At 43.7% G+C, this 19,170-nt stretch overlaps 1 protein-coding gene across 1 annotated transcript in view; it reads right to left on the bottom strand.

The window, feature by feature from the left end:
• Positions 1 to 19,170, bottom strand: part of CSMD3 (CUB and Sushi multiple domains 3) — a 3,006,114-nt gene that overhangs the window by 1,445,032 nt on the left and 1,541,912 nt on the right. Inside the window, exon 16 of the mRNA XM_078686868.1 lies at positions 14,454 to 14,648. Within this exon, the coding sequence (XP_078542994.1) occupies positions 14,454 to 14,648 (195 nt within the window). The remainder of the gene's footprint in view (positions 1 to 14,453; positions 14,649 to 19,170) is intronic.

The following is a 19,170-nucleotide window of genomic DNA, read 5'->3' as shown; positions in this document are numbered from 1 at the left end:
CTAACATACACTGTGCATAGAGTATATTCAATCTGGTGCTTTAATCATAGGTTTTAAAGTATTCTGATAAAAATCGAAGACAGCCTTGATTGGTGCTGGATCAAGGACCCGGAAGTCTGCACACCTAGCAGACAGAGATAAAGCACTTTGTCAGAAAGTTTAGCGTTTTCCCTACTGGTGGTGTTTGTTTGCCTGTGGCGGGGTCAGTCACATGTCCTGGATTCCTGGCATTTAATCGAGTCTATCCCAGTTCTGCGCCCCAGTGTTTCTTGCGCCCCACCTGGCACACATCATGTCAGAGGATGGTGATGATGTTAACATTTTGCCCCCCCTGGAAAATTGTCTGCGGACGCCCATGCCTATTCGTATATTGATCAAGGTTGAGGAGTTGTTCTGTAGTTGGATGGATGATTATGTTTTGCTGCAGATTCTTGTTCTCACTGAACAATATCTATTTCTTCACACAATATGCTTTCGCTGTACTTATTTCTAGTTCTCGACTAGGCAGTGATTGCGCTGTCTCTACGAGACATACTGTATTGAGGATATGGGCTTTAAAAACTCCTCCCATTTTTAAGGACCACCCCTGTTACATGTGTTGTTACTCAGAGCTTGTGAGCCCTATTTCTTTCTTTAAGCTGGAGCACTCAAAACCAGTGCTCAGGGTTTACAGTGCTCTGTTGTAAACAGGGCTGTAACTCCTGCTCTCATCTTGCCACATTTGCTGTTCATTTAAAGACCGAGGTATGTTTTGGCTGCAACAGCCTCCTCCTTTCTCCTGATTTTGAAATGCACAGCCTGGCGTCACGGTTCCTGCCTTCCTATGGCGGCTGCTGCCTCCATCTCAGAGCTCAACAAGCATTTGCAATGCAATAGGTTTCACATTTGCAAGAGTTTGAACTATTAGCATTATGAATGACACTGCCTTTTATGTGTTTTGAAAACCTGCAAATTATATGGGCTTTAAAAGCTCCTCCCATTTTTAAGGACCGCCCATGTTACATGTGTTGTTACTCAGAGCTTCTGAGCCCTATTTAATTCTTTAAGCTGGAGCACTCAAACCCAGTGCTCAAGGTTTACAGTGCTCTGTTGTAAACAGGGCTGTAACTCCTGCTCTTATCTTGCCACATTTGCTGTGCATTCAAAGACCGAGGTCTGTTTTGGCTGCAACGGCCTCCTCCTTTCTCCTGCTTTTGAAATGCACAGACTGGCGTCATGGTCCCTGCCTTCCTATGGCGGCTGCTGCCTCCATCTCAGAGCTCAACAAGCATTTGCAATGCAATAGGTATCACATTTGCAAGAGTTTGAACTATTAGCATTGTAAATGACAATGCCTTTTATGTGTTTTGAAAACCTGCAAACGGTGCGTAAACACATACTTTGTACTTATACTCATTGCTTTATGCCAAGACAGGGACATTTCCAACCACCAGTCCAATTAAATGAAAAGCACCCATGTTAGCAAGAAAATAGGCCACGTTGTCTGGCTCTCGCCAGCCAGGGTTGTATGCATGTGTGTTTGTTTTGGTGTTTCTGAAGCACACAACTAGCTGGTTAGGAACAGATCACTGTACAGGAAGCAAACCAGAGTGGGGATACATAGGGAGGAGAGGACAGAGGGAGAAGGTAGAGACAGTGGATGGGATAAGTAGACAACCTATCTTAAGTACTGTTCTTTGAAGAAGTACGTTTTCAATTTCTTCCTTCTCTTTAGGAGTGTAGTGCTGTTCTCATGTAGGAAGGAAGTTGTTCCTGATTCTGAGTGCACAGGCTGAGAGGACCTTTTTACTCCGCCCTGCTGTATTTAGTGTCTTATTTGACGATGACACATTTAGGCCCTAATATGTCACTGTTGGAGCTCCTCATCTGGTGTCCGTTGACCTCCAGATGTTGTCAGTTTGTTAGCTAGGCAGACATGGGTCTTGGTGTGTAAAGGGCCTTGAAAGTGATGCAGCTGGTTCTAAAGATGATCTGAGGTTGCAGAGGGAGCCAGTACAGATCTTTTGGCGCAAGGGTTAAGTGGTAGAACCTATTCAGCCCCTTACTAAGCAGTGCTTGTAGGAACTATACCTCTCACCAGATTATGGGTGGTGTCTGGGATGTCTGTACCCAGGGCATTGCCTCCATCTAGGGCTCCCTCTATTGGTCTAAGGTCTTCTCATGGGCGAAAAGGTTTCACTCTTTTTAGACGAGATTCAGTTACGAAAGAAATGTATTTCTGTAATCACCTTCAATCTGATTATTACTGTCTGCCAAACATATTTAGTAGCTTCTTTGTGGATGCTATACATCTTTCAATATGGGTTCTGAAGAGAACAGTCTGCTACTGGCAAAGTACCCAAAGTGACAGCCTTCACAAACTCATCCCTGAACAAAGGGCTGGAGAAAATCTACCTTCAGTTTGGGAAGGGGTATAACACACCAGAAAACTTTGTGGCTGTGTATAGGAAGTGTTTTAACTATGGAAAACATTATTTTCCATGTGAAGTGAAAAAAAAAGAAACAAAAAATGTACATTCGCATGGAGGGATTGCTTACCCCCAATGCAGAGCTATACAGTGTGTATAAATCAGAATCTCAGTATTAGGCCTGGGAAGACACCCGTGAACTGCCAAACTCATATCTACCCTCTGGGAGGGAGCCTATGCCACGGTCGATCTTTATGACATTTCTTCATGAATGAAGCCCAATAAATGTAAGGGGTGGCACAGCCCAGTAAATGTAAGAGATGGCAAAACCCAATAAATGTAAGGGGTGGCAAAGCCCAGTAGATGTAAGGGATGGCAAAGCCCAATCACTGTAAGGGATGGCAAAGCTCAATAAATGTAAGGAGGGGGCAAAGCACAATAAATGTAAGGGATGGCTAAGGGGTGGCAAAGCTTTATAAATGTAAGGGGTGGCAAAGCCCAATAAATGTAAGGGATGGCAAAGCCCAGTAAATGTAAGGGATGGCAAAGCCCAATAAATGTAAGGGGTGGGGCAAAGCCCAATAAATGTAGGGGATGGCAAAGCCCAATAAATGAAAGGGATGGCAAGGCCCAATAAATGTAAGGGGTGGCAAAGCCCAATAAATGTAAGGGATGACAACGCCCAATAAATGTAAGGGATGGCAAAGCCCAATAAATGTAAGGGATTGCAAAGGCCAATAAATGTAAGGGTGGCAAAGCGCAAAAGAAGGACCGCCACTGCTCTTTTAGGAATTGTAAGAGAACGGTTTGCTTCTGTTCACAAGAAAAGGAGGGGGAGTGTGATGTCTTGAAGGGGAGTTCATGTCGTGCGTCATTACCACAGGGAATGTCATATCTGTTCCAGGAATCAAAAACAAAGCACAGTGCACTGCCAAGTCAAATGGCGTGCAAGGGATTTTGCTAAATCTTTCAAAGGCTCTAACCTTTTGCTACACGAGACAGACATCCTCAGAGAGCTCTTCATGATTCTGTTTGTTGAAAGAGTTTCCATTCCAGTGGAGGTTATGAGCACTTCTTCCCTCCACCTTGGGTGTCCAGCGGTGCAAAGGGCAGACTCTGATGCCATGGAAGTAGTCGCTAGTCTAAGCATTGTTATGCAGTGTTGTTGGGCACCACCGGGACTTCCTTGGTGTGTATCCCCTTTGGTAAATGAGAAGAGAATAATGGTGCAACAAACTAACCAAAAAAGAGGAATATTCTCCAAGAAAAGGAGATCAGGGATTTGAATTGCAAGTGAGGTCGAACTGTCAATAAATACGTCGGTGTTTTAGAGCCTTAAAAATCTGGTGAGAACAGGCAAACCCACATTAATTGCCGTATTGCTGTGAGCTACTGACTCAATGGGCTACTGGGTGTCACCATTAAAGAGACAACACCTATTAAAGCAAGTCTGAAATTTCAGAACATAGTTCTCTCCCTAGAACTTGAAATTTGGAATATCCTATTGTGGAAATGTTTGAAAAAGTCAGACCCAGAGCAACTAAGATGGGATGCATTACCAAGGATGATTTGTTATTCAAACCTTAAATCGTCAACGACAAAATGCATATGAACATGTTTCTTCTCAAAACAAATCTGTGGTTGTCTGGGTGTCAACAGATTTCCATAAAATGAGGTCGGATGATGGAAAAAAGAAAACCGTTGGTTTCGTTTTCAAAAGGCGGTGCGGCACGTACATGTTACTCGTGAAAGGTCCATGTTTACCTTTCACGAGTGCCTACACCGCCCAGGGGTCAACAGGTCACTTCGGCAGTGGGGGCTTTCGCGGACATGTGACGAACAAGAAGCCTGCTAGCTCTTTCACACCACCATGCTTGATTTTCACGACAACACCGCAGGGCCCATTTCAGTTGCGTAATTAAGACCTATGAGCCGACGCAGTCCACTTTTATTTAATAGATAAATGCAGCAAATGGCTCTGTCTTTATAAATGTGATCACGATGTTTAGCTTGCTAAACTACCAGCCTTCTGACAAATTAGACGTCAGTTAGCCCATCGACCCGTCAGCGTGCTCCGCTCAGCAAATCACTGGTCCTCGTGCTTTGCTTTATAATGATGAGGTTTTACTTAACCATGTTTATGGTAATGTATTAAACCCTGCAAAGGCTTTAATGAACATTGCATTTTTATGCGAATAAAATGTTTTGCTGCCAATTGACATCGATTCCCTTTGAGGGAAAGGTGGTAAAGTGAAGCTTGTTTTGCGTAGGGAAAGTAACTTGACACAATTTATCCAATCTTGATTTTTTATACTGTTTCATACTGCTCTTCGCTCGTTTTTAAGCATTTTAAATATCAGGTATTAAGCAACATAGGAGTATCATTGCTCGTAGAAACCGACAATCAATTATACAAGATCATTGAAAAGAAAAAGTCGGAATATAATCCAATATTTAAGTTTCATGTTTCATAAACACTGGGCACCCAATGGCCAAGTGCTGTGGCGCTCATCAGATTATTTGAAAGTAACAAAATCAAGTACTAATTGCCACAGAGGGTGCCAAACAAAATTGCAGCAAAACTAACAACAGTACATTAAAAGTTTAGCTCCCAACAAACGCACATTAAAGGAAGTTAAATAATAAAAAGGTCCTCCATGATGCATGGCCATACAGTAATCCAGAATTAAAGACAACGATCCGGTCTGCCTATTACTGCCAAAGGAGCTCCTGCTGGGATAACACAGACAAGACCAACATATGAATGACTTTATTCCTCGCAAGGTTACTCCAGCTCTGCAAATTTCCCAATCTACTTGATGATTGGTTACGGGTGAAGTCAGGAAATGTGAGACTCAATTGTATGGAACAAACTATATGCAAATTAGTTTTGGCAGCAGGTTAAATACCAATACTCTGAACACCATGAAGGCGCAGCTACTTCTAAATTCATCACAGATGCTCTCTGCCCATTCCTTACATAAAGGTGGTAGCAGTGCTTAATCTTAGCTGGTGGTTTCCAGTGCTGAGCACTGGCACATCAACACTGGCAATTTTCACGATTCTCATACATGTATGGTAGGCACGGGGAGATTAAGTGATTTATCCAGAATTACAAGATGTTGAGCTGACACCGAGACTTGAATCTGGTTCCCCAACTCTGAAGTTGGCAGCTCTAGCCATTACGTCACATCCTCTCCCCACTTTCATAGTTAGTGGTTGGCTACACCAACAGGAGAAATGGGTGTGTGCCAAGCTGACTCCTGACGAGAGCCCCAGCACTTATCTTTTTTTTTCCATTTTAACCACTGGGTGAACGTTTACTATCAGTGGTGACCTCTGATCTGTTTTCTAGTAGAACTCAAGCTTTAACATAAAATTGTCAGATCCAATGTCTTATGCACATATAGAATCTCCATGCCCTCATTAGGTACATAAACATAATGTAAGTAAGGTGGTGTTATCAAGATACTGGAATAATTGGCAGAAAAGAAAAGGTTGAGATACCATGGATTTGGTATAAAGAGGCCAGAACAATGATCTCTAAAGAACAATAGGTCAAGAGGAAAATGTTAGAAAAACTAAACAGATTTAACTGGGCACATAGGCCAACATTGATGCTTCATCACTGCAATGCAGTGTGAATGGACCCACATCTTGGAATGGCTGGGAACATTCCTCTAATTTCAGCATTATATATAATAGCACATGGCTCCATGCATCTGTATATGCATGGAACAACCCTGATCTTTTCAATCAAAACATATGTAGGAAAATGCCTCCTGTTGCATGACCTTCCTTATTTTTTGGGACTGATTGAATCAGTGCATTGTGACTCTGCATGTGCTCTGATCCCAAAAACATGTCAAAAAGGTTATAGTATTGAATGGCATATTTAACGTAGCTATAAGTCCTATAAGTATAGGGTACAAAGTGTACCCTGAGCCTGTAAGTCTAGAGCACCCATTGTGCCACCGACTGAACTGGTGAGTAATCCACTGGCACAGCGAGCTAGGGAGCCACATTTGGCATACTCGTTCCACTTACTTTGGGATTTAAGCTAGCCTGGCTGACGAGGGGTCCCAAGATGCTTGTTTCTGGTCAAGGGATAACCTGGCCTGGCAGTTCAGGCTGGATTGTTCCCACAAGGAACTGAGTCAAGACTGATTTGCATTAGTGACTGGGAGTGAATGTCTGATTTGTTTGGCATTCTGTCCATCCTCTGATCTTTTTGTTTTGTTGCCCTAGTTGAGAAGGGTATGCTTGGACGTGGGTCATGTGCTCACTGTGCCACTGGATGCAAGCTAACCCGGCTGATATGGGGTGATACCCTGAAAATGGTCCCAGGATGCTTGTTTCCGGTCAAGGGAGGAACCAGCTTGGCAGTTTGGGCTGGACAGTTCCCATGAATACAAGGGTCAAGACTGATTTGCATATGGCTGGGTCCAAACTGGGGTGGCGCAGCGAGCTGAAGAACAGTGGGATTAACCTAGATCTCTTAACTGGGGATGAGTGTTTGATTTATTAAGCATTCCATCCATCATTTGTTGCTGCAGTACTTTTCACCATAGGTGGGATGAGTATGCCCAGATGGGGGTCCCTTTCTTGGTGTGCTACTGGATTCAGGCTAGCCTGGCTGATGAGGGGTGATACCACAAAACCGGTCCCAGGAGGCTTGTATCCAGTCCAGGGGGGGCCCGGCTTGGCAGTTGATAATGGATTGTTCCCATGAGGAGCAGGGTCAAGACGGATTTACATATGGCTGGGTCCAAACTAGGGTGCAGAGTCAGCAAAAGAACAATGGATTAAACCCAGCTCTGTTTATTGGGGTGAGTGCTATATTTATTCAGCATTGCTTTCATAATTTTTTTCTGCAACAATTTTCACCCTAAGTGGGATGAATGTGGCCAGACGTGGGTCCCCTGCTCGCTGTGCACTGGATTCAAGATAGCCTGGCTCATGAGGGGTGATATTCTGAATCTGGTCCCAGGATGCTTGTTTCCAGTCCAGGGGGGACCTGGCTTGACAGTTTGAACTGGACTGTTCCGATAAGGAACATGGTGAAGAATGATTTGCATATGGCTGGGTCCAAACTGGTGTGGGGTAGCGAGCAAAAGAACAATGGATTTAACCAAGGTCTCTAGACTGAGGGTGAGTGTTTGATTTATTCAGCATTCTATCCATAATTTGTTGCTGCAGCAATTTTCGCCTTAAGTAGGATGGGTATGCCCAGATATGGGTACCTTGCTCTCTGTGCCATTGAATTCAAACTAGCCTGGCTATTCAGCGTGTAACCCCGAAAACAATGCCAGGATAATTGTTTCAGGTCCAGGGAGGACCCAGCTTGGAAGATCAGGGTCAGGACTTATTTGCATATGGCTGGGTCCAAACTGGGGTGGCTTAGTGAGCAAAAGATTAAGGGATTGAATCCTGATCTCTTGGCTGGGGGTACGTGTTTGATGTATTCATCATTCCGTCTATCATTTGTTGCTGCAGCCACTTCTAAAAGTAGCATTTCTAAAATATGAGTATGAAATCCAACTTCACAAGTAAGTAGGATTTTTCACTACCATTCTAAACATGTCAAACATGGCAACCCCACTCCTTTCTGATGAGGAATTACCACTTAAAAGTATATAAGGGAATTCCCAATGTCTTCCTATGGTAGGAGTAGGCCTCACAGCAGGGAAAAACAAAAATGCTGTTTGTCACTACCAGGACATGCAAGACATAAAAGTACATGTCCTTCCTTTTACTTACTCAGCACCCTGTCCATAGGGCTACCTAGGGCCTACCTCAGAGGTGACCGATATGTAATAAAAGTGGTTATTAAGGCTTGGCAGGCAGTTTTAAATAGCAAGTCAAAGTCGCATTAAACTGCACACACAGGGGCCTTCAGTGGCAGGCCTGAAACAAGTTTGAAAGACTGTTTCTGTGGGTAGCACAAATGGTGCTGAAGGACCACTAGTGACATTTCATTTACAGGCTCTGGGCATATGGTATAAACATTTACAAAGGTCTTACAAGTAAATCAAATATGCCAAACAGGTGTGAACCACCCTCCTGGTCTTTGAGGTTGTTTCCCAGTGTGCCCTAACAAACGTATCCAGGACTGAAGTTCCAGCTTGGTGGAATCCATATCCATAGCTTGTCCCCTCCCCATGCAAAACCCCTTCAGCTCCTCCTCAATGTAAAACAACAGTTCATTGAGACCAAAGGTTGACTACATTTTGGTAAGGTACTAAACTACTGGTGCATACAGTACCACAATGAATACATCACAACAGATGCTCCACACAGTGTTATATAAAAAAAAGTACTATATTGTACATAACACATTAAGGTCAAAACAATATGAATAACATAAGTAGCGCAATCAATGCAGAATTAAAGGAAGGCTCATATGTTGCAACAACATGAATTACATAGTCAATGCAAGAGATGCAGAATTAAAGAAAAGTTGATATGCTGCAAACAACATGAATCACCTACTCAGTGCAGGTAATGCAAGAATAAAGAAACAATCACAGGTAATGCAGGAAAATCACCTTGATACTTTTGGTTTGGCAGAACACAAAGTATTCCTAGGGTGCTCTTGCACCGTAGACAGAGTGTTCTAAGGCACCCTTACTCGAGTTCCCCAATATAGGATTTGTTCGACTAGAAGGAGACGTCCCTCCTCTTAGTCACATGGCCTAAATCAGCCGGGGGAAACAAGTCTAGGGCAAAGCTTAGCTGCCTGCTTCATGCAGGTTGGCTGTTGTCCCAAGCGGATCAGTGGGCCTAAATTCCGAGCCTCGAATGCCCCCTCCCATCTTGCAGCGTGTCCACAACCCTCTGGGGCCCCCCAAACTGCCAAGACTCCTGTGGCACGCCTACCCAGTAAGGAGTGTGGGAGGACTGCACGGCTCACTTGAGCCCTAGTCACCCACCGCAGGAACGGCCCAACTCTGCGGGATCCACAGGCCACAGTAGCCCTTCTGAACGGCACTGAGGACGCTTGTCAAGAATACCATGGACCCCGGGGACTGGTCCATAATTTCAAATTTCAGTCACGCCATTCTGGTCACACATGGCGCTGCTTTGGGGGCATTGCCAGAAACCGGTCCTCGGAAGCTTGTTTCCGGTTCAGAGAAGGCATGGCTTGGCAGTTCGGGCTGGACTGTTCCCATGAGGCACAGGGTCAGACTGATTTGCATATAGCCATGTCTGAACTGGGGTGGCAGAGTGGGCTAAAGAACGGTGATGGATTCAACCCAGATCTTTTGACTGGGTGTGAGTGTTTGATTGGTTGGGATGCTCCGTCCATCATCACCCCCTTTTGTACCGCTTTTGGCCGCCATGAGTGTGGCAGGGTATGCTCAGACGTGAGTCTCTTGCTCACTTTGCCACTTGATTCAAGCAAGCCGGGCTGAAGACGGCTGTAATGCCAGAAACCGGTCCTCGGAAGCTTGTTTCCGGTCCAGAGAAGGCATGGCTTGGCAGTTCGAGCTGGACTGTTCCCATGAGGCACAGGGTCAGACTGATTTGCATATAGCCATGTCTGAACTGGGGTGGCAGAGTGGGCTAAAGAACGGGGATCGATTCAACCCAGATCTTTTGACTGGGTGTGAGTGTTTGATTGGTCCGGATGCTCCGTCCATCATCACCCCCTTTTGTACCGCTTTTGGCCGCCATGAGTGTGGCAGGGTATGCTCAGACGTGAGTCCCTGGCTCACTTTGCCACTGGATTCAAGCAAGCCGGGCTGAAGACGGCTGTAATGCCAGAAACCGGTCCTCGGAAGCTTGTTTCCGGTCCAGAGAAGGCATGGCTTGGCAGTTCGGGCTGGACTGTTCCCATGAGGCACAGGGTCAGACTGATTTGCATATAGCCATGTCTGAACTGGGGTGGCAGAGTGGGCTAAAGAACGGTGATGGATTCAACCCAGATCTTTTGACTGGGTGTGAGTGTTTGATTGGTTCGGATGCTCCGTCCATCATCACCCCCTTTTGTACCGCTCTGGGGGCAGAGCCAGGCTACTGGACCTCATGTGCATGGCATGTCCCTGGTTGCTGGGCAGTGTGTCGCACTGAGAAGTGCTGCAGCGACTCCTTCTCTGATGGCTGCCATCTTCATTCTCCACCCGTTGCGACAAATACCAGTTATGCACCAGGAGGCGGGGTGCAGCATGAGGCAGTGCGGTATTGATGATCTTGGCCAAAACACATTACTGGAATCTGCCAAACCTGCTTTCCCTGCATGCACAGTGATTTAGAGGCAATTCTGATCCTTGTCTCTCTTGGCTGCCAGACTTAGGAGCCACAGAGTCCCATGGTAGAACAAATGTGTCATTTGTCTTTGCTGATCCTGAGACCTTGTGAACATGGGGCAAGCCAACAAGCCCTAGGAAAGCCCTTGGGGGCACAACAAGGTAGCAGACTGCAGGCCACCTCATTCAGATAGTTGCAAAGTGGCAGTCCATCCTTCAGTCCAGCAATCAGCAGGCCAACAGAGCAAAGCAGTAAAATGAAAGGGTGGTTTCTCCTGGCAGCACAGCAGTCCAGGACATGAAATCATAAAAAATACACGTATTGCCTTTAATTACACAGCACCCTGCCCCTTGGGCTAACCAAGGACTGGCTTAGGGGTGACCTATGTGTAATAAAAGGGAAGTTTAAGGCTTGGCAAGAAGTTTTAAATGCCAAGTCAAAGTCACAGTAAACTGCACACACAGGCCGCTCAGTGGCAGACCTGAGGCAGGTTTGAAAGGCTATTTCTGAGGGTGGCCAATTTCTCCTACCACCAATATATACATTATTTCTATCCAAACTTTTAAAACATCAGGACATCATGCACCGCTAAATAAAAAAAAAGAAATACTCATAAATGGTTAAGAAATAAATATAACATGAATGTCATATTTCTTACAGGTCCTTGAACGAAAAGTTATTTGTGGTTCAAGGTCAAAGAGCTTATTGTATTCACACATTACTTGACTAACAAAATGCATTGAAAAAGTGCACATTTAAGTATAGTAAATCAACATCATGAATTAGGTATGTTGCAGATGTTTGAAAGATTGTCTAGACTCCTCAGGCATGAGCCTTTTAAGCAACACAAATTAAACATTATAATGTGGGCAACCAGTGAATAAACACTCCCATGGATTATCCCCAAGACCTATGTGCCATGGAAATGTACAGATTATCTTTTTTCTTCACAACAGTATTTTTCTATTTGAATAATTTTCTCATTCTCCCCCTGAAATACGATGGTTTGCCTTCCCCTACCACCGATGAGGCACACTTCATAGCACCCTTTTGAGAGTATTTGTAAGAGAAACCATGTAACATGTTTGTGACTACATTCAAAATTCTGAGTTCGTAAGAGTTCTATTCATTTTTCATGATCTCCAGGAACACCGTTTCCCCGCCCTTTTCACTTTGACATACAATTAGATTTTCTGTCATACTAAATTGAATATCAAGACATATTTTCCTGCGGATCCTCATTCTGCAATAAAGAGCTGAAATGTATGCTTGCCAATAACTATAATGCTCACTTGGGTGAATCAGACCTATGTCTATACACAAAGGGACAGGTAAACCTGCTCTCATTTTCTTGGGTCTGTTCCTTAGAAGGCATGTTGCATTGAGACAAATCATGGCTCAAAGACTCAACTGACTGTACACGCTGCTGGATTACTGTAGGGGTTGGAGAGCAAAGGAATCCATCCTGTGGCTAAAAATTTGAAATAAAATGTATGTAAACGTTTGAGCGTTCAAATGCCTGAATAAACGTGATGTGAACAATAGAATTGGATACCTTTCCTCTAGGGGTAGTGTCTGTAAGTTTAGCAATGTGTAAGCCAAACACCAGCTGGTCAGTGGTGGTGACAGTGATGTTGTAGGGAGCACTAGGAAAAAGAGAGAGGGATTTGGGGATCCTGCTTTTGCGGAGCTAGGGTCCTCACACACCCAGCAAGCTTCATCATTTGGACCTGCTCCTCGTTGGGCCGGCGCTGCAATGCCCAATGGGCACCCGCGAAGGGGCTCTTTATCGGAGATCTTTTGTTCCTTTTGCCGTATGATGAAGTGCGGGTGTGTGGGTCAGGAAGGTGTAGATATTAAAAAGTTATAGAGTGGCAATATCCTCAGGGAGAGGTGGTCAATTGGCCCTATGCTCAACTCTTATGGTCGACATGTTTCTTGCTTAGTGGTTGGTTATACCGTAGCAATTCTTCAGGACCTTAACTGTGACAATGTGAATTGTGTGTGTGTATGTATCTACACTGAATGGTTTAATTCAATGTTGACTACCATCCAGGGGGCACTACCATAGTACTCTGCTGTAGTGCCTGGCTGAAGACCTCCCTGTGTTTGGCGAGGTGCCTCAGCAGGTGCGGGGAGTTTTCAAGAGCGCCTCCAACCTAGGTGCCCTTGCCGTTGGTGGAGCCTCGCTGGAACGCCTACCCCCGCTCGCCGCACCAGGAACGCCGAATAAACGTGATGCCTTCTTCCTGTGATTTTTCACAAACACACTGTTTTTTTTTACAGAGGGTGAAAATACCATTCTAGTACTTAAGTCCATTGATACTTTTTTCTATGTCTAAAATTGCATATGATTTGTTTGTCTGCATCACAGTCTTAAACAATGGTACAATAGTAGTTACACATCTTACACCTAATGACCATATAATTTTGCAGTATGATACAAGTCTTTGGTTGAAGTCAGGGTCTTAGAAGATAAAGTAGCATTTGTTTGCCATTTGAACAAGGCTGGGGAAGGAATATTAAACTTTTTTTTAAATTATTACAGAAAGGTAAGAATTTAGAACATAATACAATTGCATATAGGTATTTCCAGGAATAGAAGAAATCTTGTCCTTCCTCTGTTATTCAAAAAATTTGCCTGTGCCTTTTCTAAAGTTACCGATTTTCATAAAGAATTACAGCCTGATTCATGAACGGGCCGTTTTGCGAGCCCCTAATAGCGATTCATAGCGAATCGCTATTGAGGACTCGCAAAACGGTATTCATGTAGGAATTGCTAAATAAATAGCGATTCCTACACATTCCTTATTTGCGAGTAGCAAATTGCTACTCGCAAATAAGGAATAACTCCCCATTCATTCCTATGGGCCAAAAGGCCCATAGGAATGAATGGGGTGTATCCCTTATTTGCGAGTAGCAATTTGATACTCGCAAATAAGATAGCGATTTTAAGGGTGCCAGGGGTGTCCAAAGGACACCCTGTAGCACCCCTTAAATGCACATTTGAACAGGTGTTGCGCACACACATGTCCAAAGGACATGTGTGTGTGCAACATGCAACTTAGAAAAATGCTTTTAAAAGCATTTTTCTAAGTTTTTGCTATTTACCGAGAGGTCTGACCTCTCGGTAAATAGCGGCCCAAAATTGCAAATTTGCAATTTTTAAAAGTGTCATGAATAGCATTTAAGGAATCTCTAATAGAGATTCCTTAAATGCTAATCCTCGCATATTTGCTAATTCTTTATTAGCGATTTTTGCATTTGGGATTGTGAATCCCAAATGCCAAAATTGCACTCGCAAAAGGCAAGATTCTGAGAATCTTGCCCTTTGCGAGTGCAATTTAGCTTCATGAATCAGGCTGTATGTGCTTTAGTATTATGACATAAAAACGAACAAACTGCTAGCCTAACCACATCAAGGCAAACATATTTCATACACGCATTCCCATAATTATGTGTTTATCCTGCCGTATTCCTTAACCCTTCGTGTAAATGAAGCAATACAAACACAGTGTGTGCCAATATCTTAACCTTCCCCTCACTGACAACCTTATCTTGCATAGCCCTACGTCTAGTCTTGAGCTCTTAAGAGAAACAGTGTACAACATGAATTGTGGTAAAGCGCAGTAATGGAATATAATCTAACGTCTTTAAAAACATACAGCATGTATGGTTAATGTTTCTTTGTAAATCCATGTATATACACACTTAGAGAGACAGAGCAGGAAAAGTCCGGTAAATATAATTTAAAAATACGTTAGAAGAGAGATTTACTTAAGTGCATTTCCTTACCTTCACATTTAGGAATAGGACCACTCCACATGACCTTTCCATCCATCAGTATGCATGTTATTGTTTCTGAGCCTTGAGTTTTAATAAATCCTTCTTCACAAATGACAGAAACTATGCTCCCAAGCTGAAAGTTGTCACCAAATCGACGAGCATTGATTGGTATTCCCGGATCAGGGCACTCATTGTGTCCAAATGCTGAAACACAAAATGCACTATGAGAATTTTCATGAAGTTGCAATTCAAAATTTACCAAGAAAAAGATTTTGGAAACATGATGCTGAATAACGTGAAGGAATTGTTTAGTGACTGACACTGAAGGCGACATTACACTCTGCCGTGATTCACAAACAAATGTTGTACATCTTAACAGGCATGCATCAAGAGCAATGACTTTCTGGGATTCTGAAACCTGTTCTGGTTTACAAAGGGAAAGATGTCCAGCCACATCATCCCAGACATAATATTATTAATAATTCTAGATTTGCAGAGGGCGACGTATCACCCCTAAGTGTATCCACCGGGGAGATTAAGTGAGCTATTGCCCAGAGTCACATGATGCTGGGCTGAGCTGCCATCGGTGCCGGAGATCGAACTGCAAGCACCACGCTTCGGCGTTAGCCGCTCTGGCTGCTGTACCGCACCTCTCCCTCAAGACATACATTAAGAATGGTTCTATGAATTCATTGGCACACCAGACCATTAGCACTGCCTCTGCAGTCAATTGTACATGGTGTATTATGCCTATTAAAAAAACATAATCTTTGTGGAGTGATAGTCCCGTGTCTATTGATATTGCCACGGGACAAAACACTTTCCTGATTGAGAAACTCATTTTCTCACAGTTGCATGACGTTTGGAGAGGTTTGTTCCCCTTACAATTTCAGAAATTGATTGACCCATGTTCTTCACAGCAGTAATTCTCTCCAATCTAGCAACACATGCTGTTGGACCCTGAAGTCCCATTTCACCAGTTCTTTATCCCGTGCTGCTGTGAGTTAAGTGTGCTGTACAGCACTGATAGAGTTACTGCCCTGACTCCTCCAATCAAGTAACATGGGATTCTGGAGCATGAAGTTCTGTTTTTACCAGTTCTGCCCAGCAGGTAGGGCAAGCGCACTTAATAGCTTTGATGGAGTTACTGCCCCGCCTCCTCCAATCAAGTAACATGGGATTCTGGAGCATGAAGTTCTGTTTTTACCAGTTCTGCCCAGCGGGTAGGGCAAGCGCACTTAATAGCTTTGATGGAGTTACTGCCCCGCCTCCTCCAACCAAACATGGGATTCTTGCCACTCATGTCCTTTTTTCACCAATTCTGTATCTCTCAATATTTCCATGGAAGGAAGAAGTTAGGCAAACGTTTGTGAACATCCACAAACTCACTTTTGTGTTTGTGTTCACAGACTGAACTCAAGTTAAATCACAGCTCGAAATGCCCATTCCCTATCCTTTCCAAAGGATTTAGATAAGGCTGTAACCAATTATGTGAGTCCATGATGATATCACTCCAAATCAAAGATTAAATCATTGTATTAGTGCTAAAGATTAACGCAGCAGATTAGAAATGAGCATGGCCTGGATAAAACAGAACAAATCATAGTGAAACTGGAAAATTGTGATTAAAGTTGCTCTAGTAAAAACTATGAAAGGGAAGGTTGATACAACCAGAAGAGCACACTTTTACTCAAAATCGTAATATTAAAGTGACATTATTAAGCTAACTCCCAACAACATTTCAAAATTGTACTACAAAAATAATTGTCTAAATGATTCAAAAGTAGTGAGTTTAAAATGCAAAGATGATCATTTTTTATTTTGCAGACGGCTTGTTCGCCAATCTTGCTGTTTGACTGCCCAGTTTAGAGTGCCTCAGCAGGCTCTGCTGTCAGAAACCTTTATCCAATAGCCCACCTCCCACAGAGTCAAATGTTAATGTACCTCAGACTGGCCACCCAACTTAGGGTAGCCCTTCCAAAGTGCATTTTTCCTCTTCAGGATCCTCCGTGTGAAGCTACCAGTGCCAAAGAGTAATAAAAGAAATAACATCGTCTGACAATTTGCTGTTGAAAAACAAAAAATGTTGGCAAAGCGGGAACTTCAAACCTGGTCTCCCCATGGCAACCTGTAGCGCCTTTAATGGAGCCGCCTTCAGTGAAGCCGGCTTCAGTGGAGCCGACTTCAGTGGAGCCTCTGCACTGGTGGCTCTGAGGAAGGCACAAAGATTGTCACCTACGTAGCAGGAATCTCTATGGGCTAGATGTAGGTAAAGCATATTTACCGACTCTTAAATACCGAATTTTACCGATTCGGTATTTAAGAGTCGGTAAATATGAAGGGGGGACATGTAGGACAATCCAGATGTTTTTTTACTGAATCGGTAAAATTCGGTATTTACCGATTCGGTAAATACCGACCGGTAATGCCCATTCATTCCTATGGGCTTTGAAGCCCATAGGAATGAATGGGCATTACCGATTCGGTATTTACCGAATCGGTAAATACCGAATTTCACAAGGGTGCAGGGGGTGGCACTTTGACACCCTCTGGCCCCCCAAAACAGGCTCGGGTGCCATGTGGCAGGCATACATGCCCTAAGGGCAGGTCTGCCTGTCATATGGCATAGGTGTGCATGCACACATGTGCATGCACACCGGAATCGGTATTTTACCATCAAATTGGATTTGTCCCACCTACATCTCAAATTTACAGAATCTGTAAAAATACCGATTCGGTATTTTACAGAATCGGTAAATTTACCGATCGGTAAATTTACCGATTCTGTAAAATGAATGGCCCTACATCTCAAAATCCAATTACCGGTCGGTAATGGCCAAATTCGGCCGTTACTGACCGGTAATTGGCCACCTACATCTGGCCCTAAATTTGGTGGGTGAATCTTATCAAAAGTATCAAATGCATCTGAAGACCATGTAGGCTGAAGAATAGAAAACCAGAATTTGAATGACCCCAACAGGTTACTTGTGAATAAGTGAAAGGCCCACAAAAGGAACAGGTGCACAGAAATAAAGGATTACAATTTTGCAAAGGATAATGACATAAATTAAAGCAAAATGTTCAGTGGCAGATAAGGGTTTCTATGAGAGTGAGAGCTCTATTGACAGCTACTCTAAAATGCAAACATTATCATCTCTTTTAAAACCTTGATGGGGGCAGATACCAATGCAATCATGAGGTCCTTTTCCCCTATAACAATCACCATGTTTTCGTGCTTGGCTCTGTTCAATTTGACATCTCGGCTAAGGGTTTCACTTTTGCAGTATTTAACAAATCCTTGAATGTTTCATTGAAAAAACAAACCACTTCCGCTAGTGTGTCTTCCATATCCTGATAGTAAATACTGCCAATTTCGTTTTTCACATTTGCAAATATAATTTGTTGCGTAGGTTATCATTGGAGCTGACTTCAATTGGGAAGAGATATAGATGTTGAGTTTGGATTTCCTGAGCTTAGGATTAAAAAAAAAAACTTTCTGTGAAGGTTATTGTTAAATTGTGTGGTTGAAAATGCCACTTTTTGCCATAAGTTGGCAGGGTATGCTCAGACGTGAGTCCCTTACTCACTTTGCCACTGGATTCAAGCAAGCCGGGCTGAAGACGGCTGAAATGCCAGAAACCGGTCCTAGCAAGATTATTTCCGGTCCAGGGAAGGCATGGCTTAGCAGTTCGGGCTGGACTGTTCCCATGAGGCACAGGGTCAGACTGATTTGCATATGGCCATGTCTGAACTGGGGTGGCAGAGTGGGCTAAAGAACAGTGATGGATTAAACCCAGATCTTTTGACTGGGTGTGAGTGTTTGATTGGTTCGGATGCTCTGTCCATCATCACCCCCTTTTGTACCACTTTTAGCAAGTGGGCATTATCTTGCTTTACCATGCTGTGCCTCTGCCTGCCTGTGGAATCAAGGTCTGATTTAAGACTGACAATTGGGCGGTTTATGATTTGATTTGATTTATTTGATTTGATTTATTATTTGTAAATTGCCTGAATCAGCCCCCAAAGGTTATCTCTGCGCTATCAGCTTGATACAGCCAGCTACATACAAGTAACAGGTTAAAATAGTACGGTTTTAAGAAGACTTCTAAACTGTAGGTGATCTGAGCATTGTCGCAGTTGTACCGGGAGAGCATTCCAGCAAGATGGCACAAGGTGGGAAAAAGCTTTTCCTCCTAGGTGTGATTTTTTATAGCGGGAAGTCACTAGAAAAGATTTGGACCCCGAACGGATGGACCTGGGTGGCATGTATTTGGTAAGTTTCTCTGCAAGGTAACTGGGGCCTTTGCTTTTCAGAAATGTTTGCACCATGCAACAGATCTTAAACCTAATCCGCATCTGTACTGGCAGCCAGTAAAGCTGTCGCAGAAGGGGGCGGGAGGCTGTTCGAGGAGGGGCATTAGATACCAGGCAAGCTGCAGTATTCTGGACTACCTGCCGCATGTTTAAAGATGCTTCATTTGCTGTGATCAGCAGGGCATTGCAGTAGTCCAGGCAGCTTAACACTAATGCCTGGTTACGTGTTTTCAGCGTGGTTAGAGGCAAAAAGAGAAATTCCTTCCAAGGAGACTGAGCACATGGAAACATGACCCAGTAATAGATGTGGTGTGCTCCTTCATAGTCAGTTTCTGGTCCAAACGGGCACTCAGATTTTTTACCACTGTTTTGGGCGTCGGTGTAATGCCCAATTCCCCTGGCCACCACCTTA

Source organism: Lissotriton helveticus, chromosome 4_1, assembly GCF_964261635.1.
Source record: "Lissotriton helveticus chromosome 4_1, aLisHel1.1, whole genome shotgun sequence".
Classification (NCBI taxonomy): Eukaryota; Metazoa; Chordata; class Amphibia; order Caudata; family Salamandridae; genus Lissotriton; species Lissotriton helveticus.
This window is presented reverse-complemented; position numbering and strand designations above follow the sequence as displayed.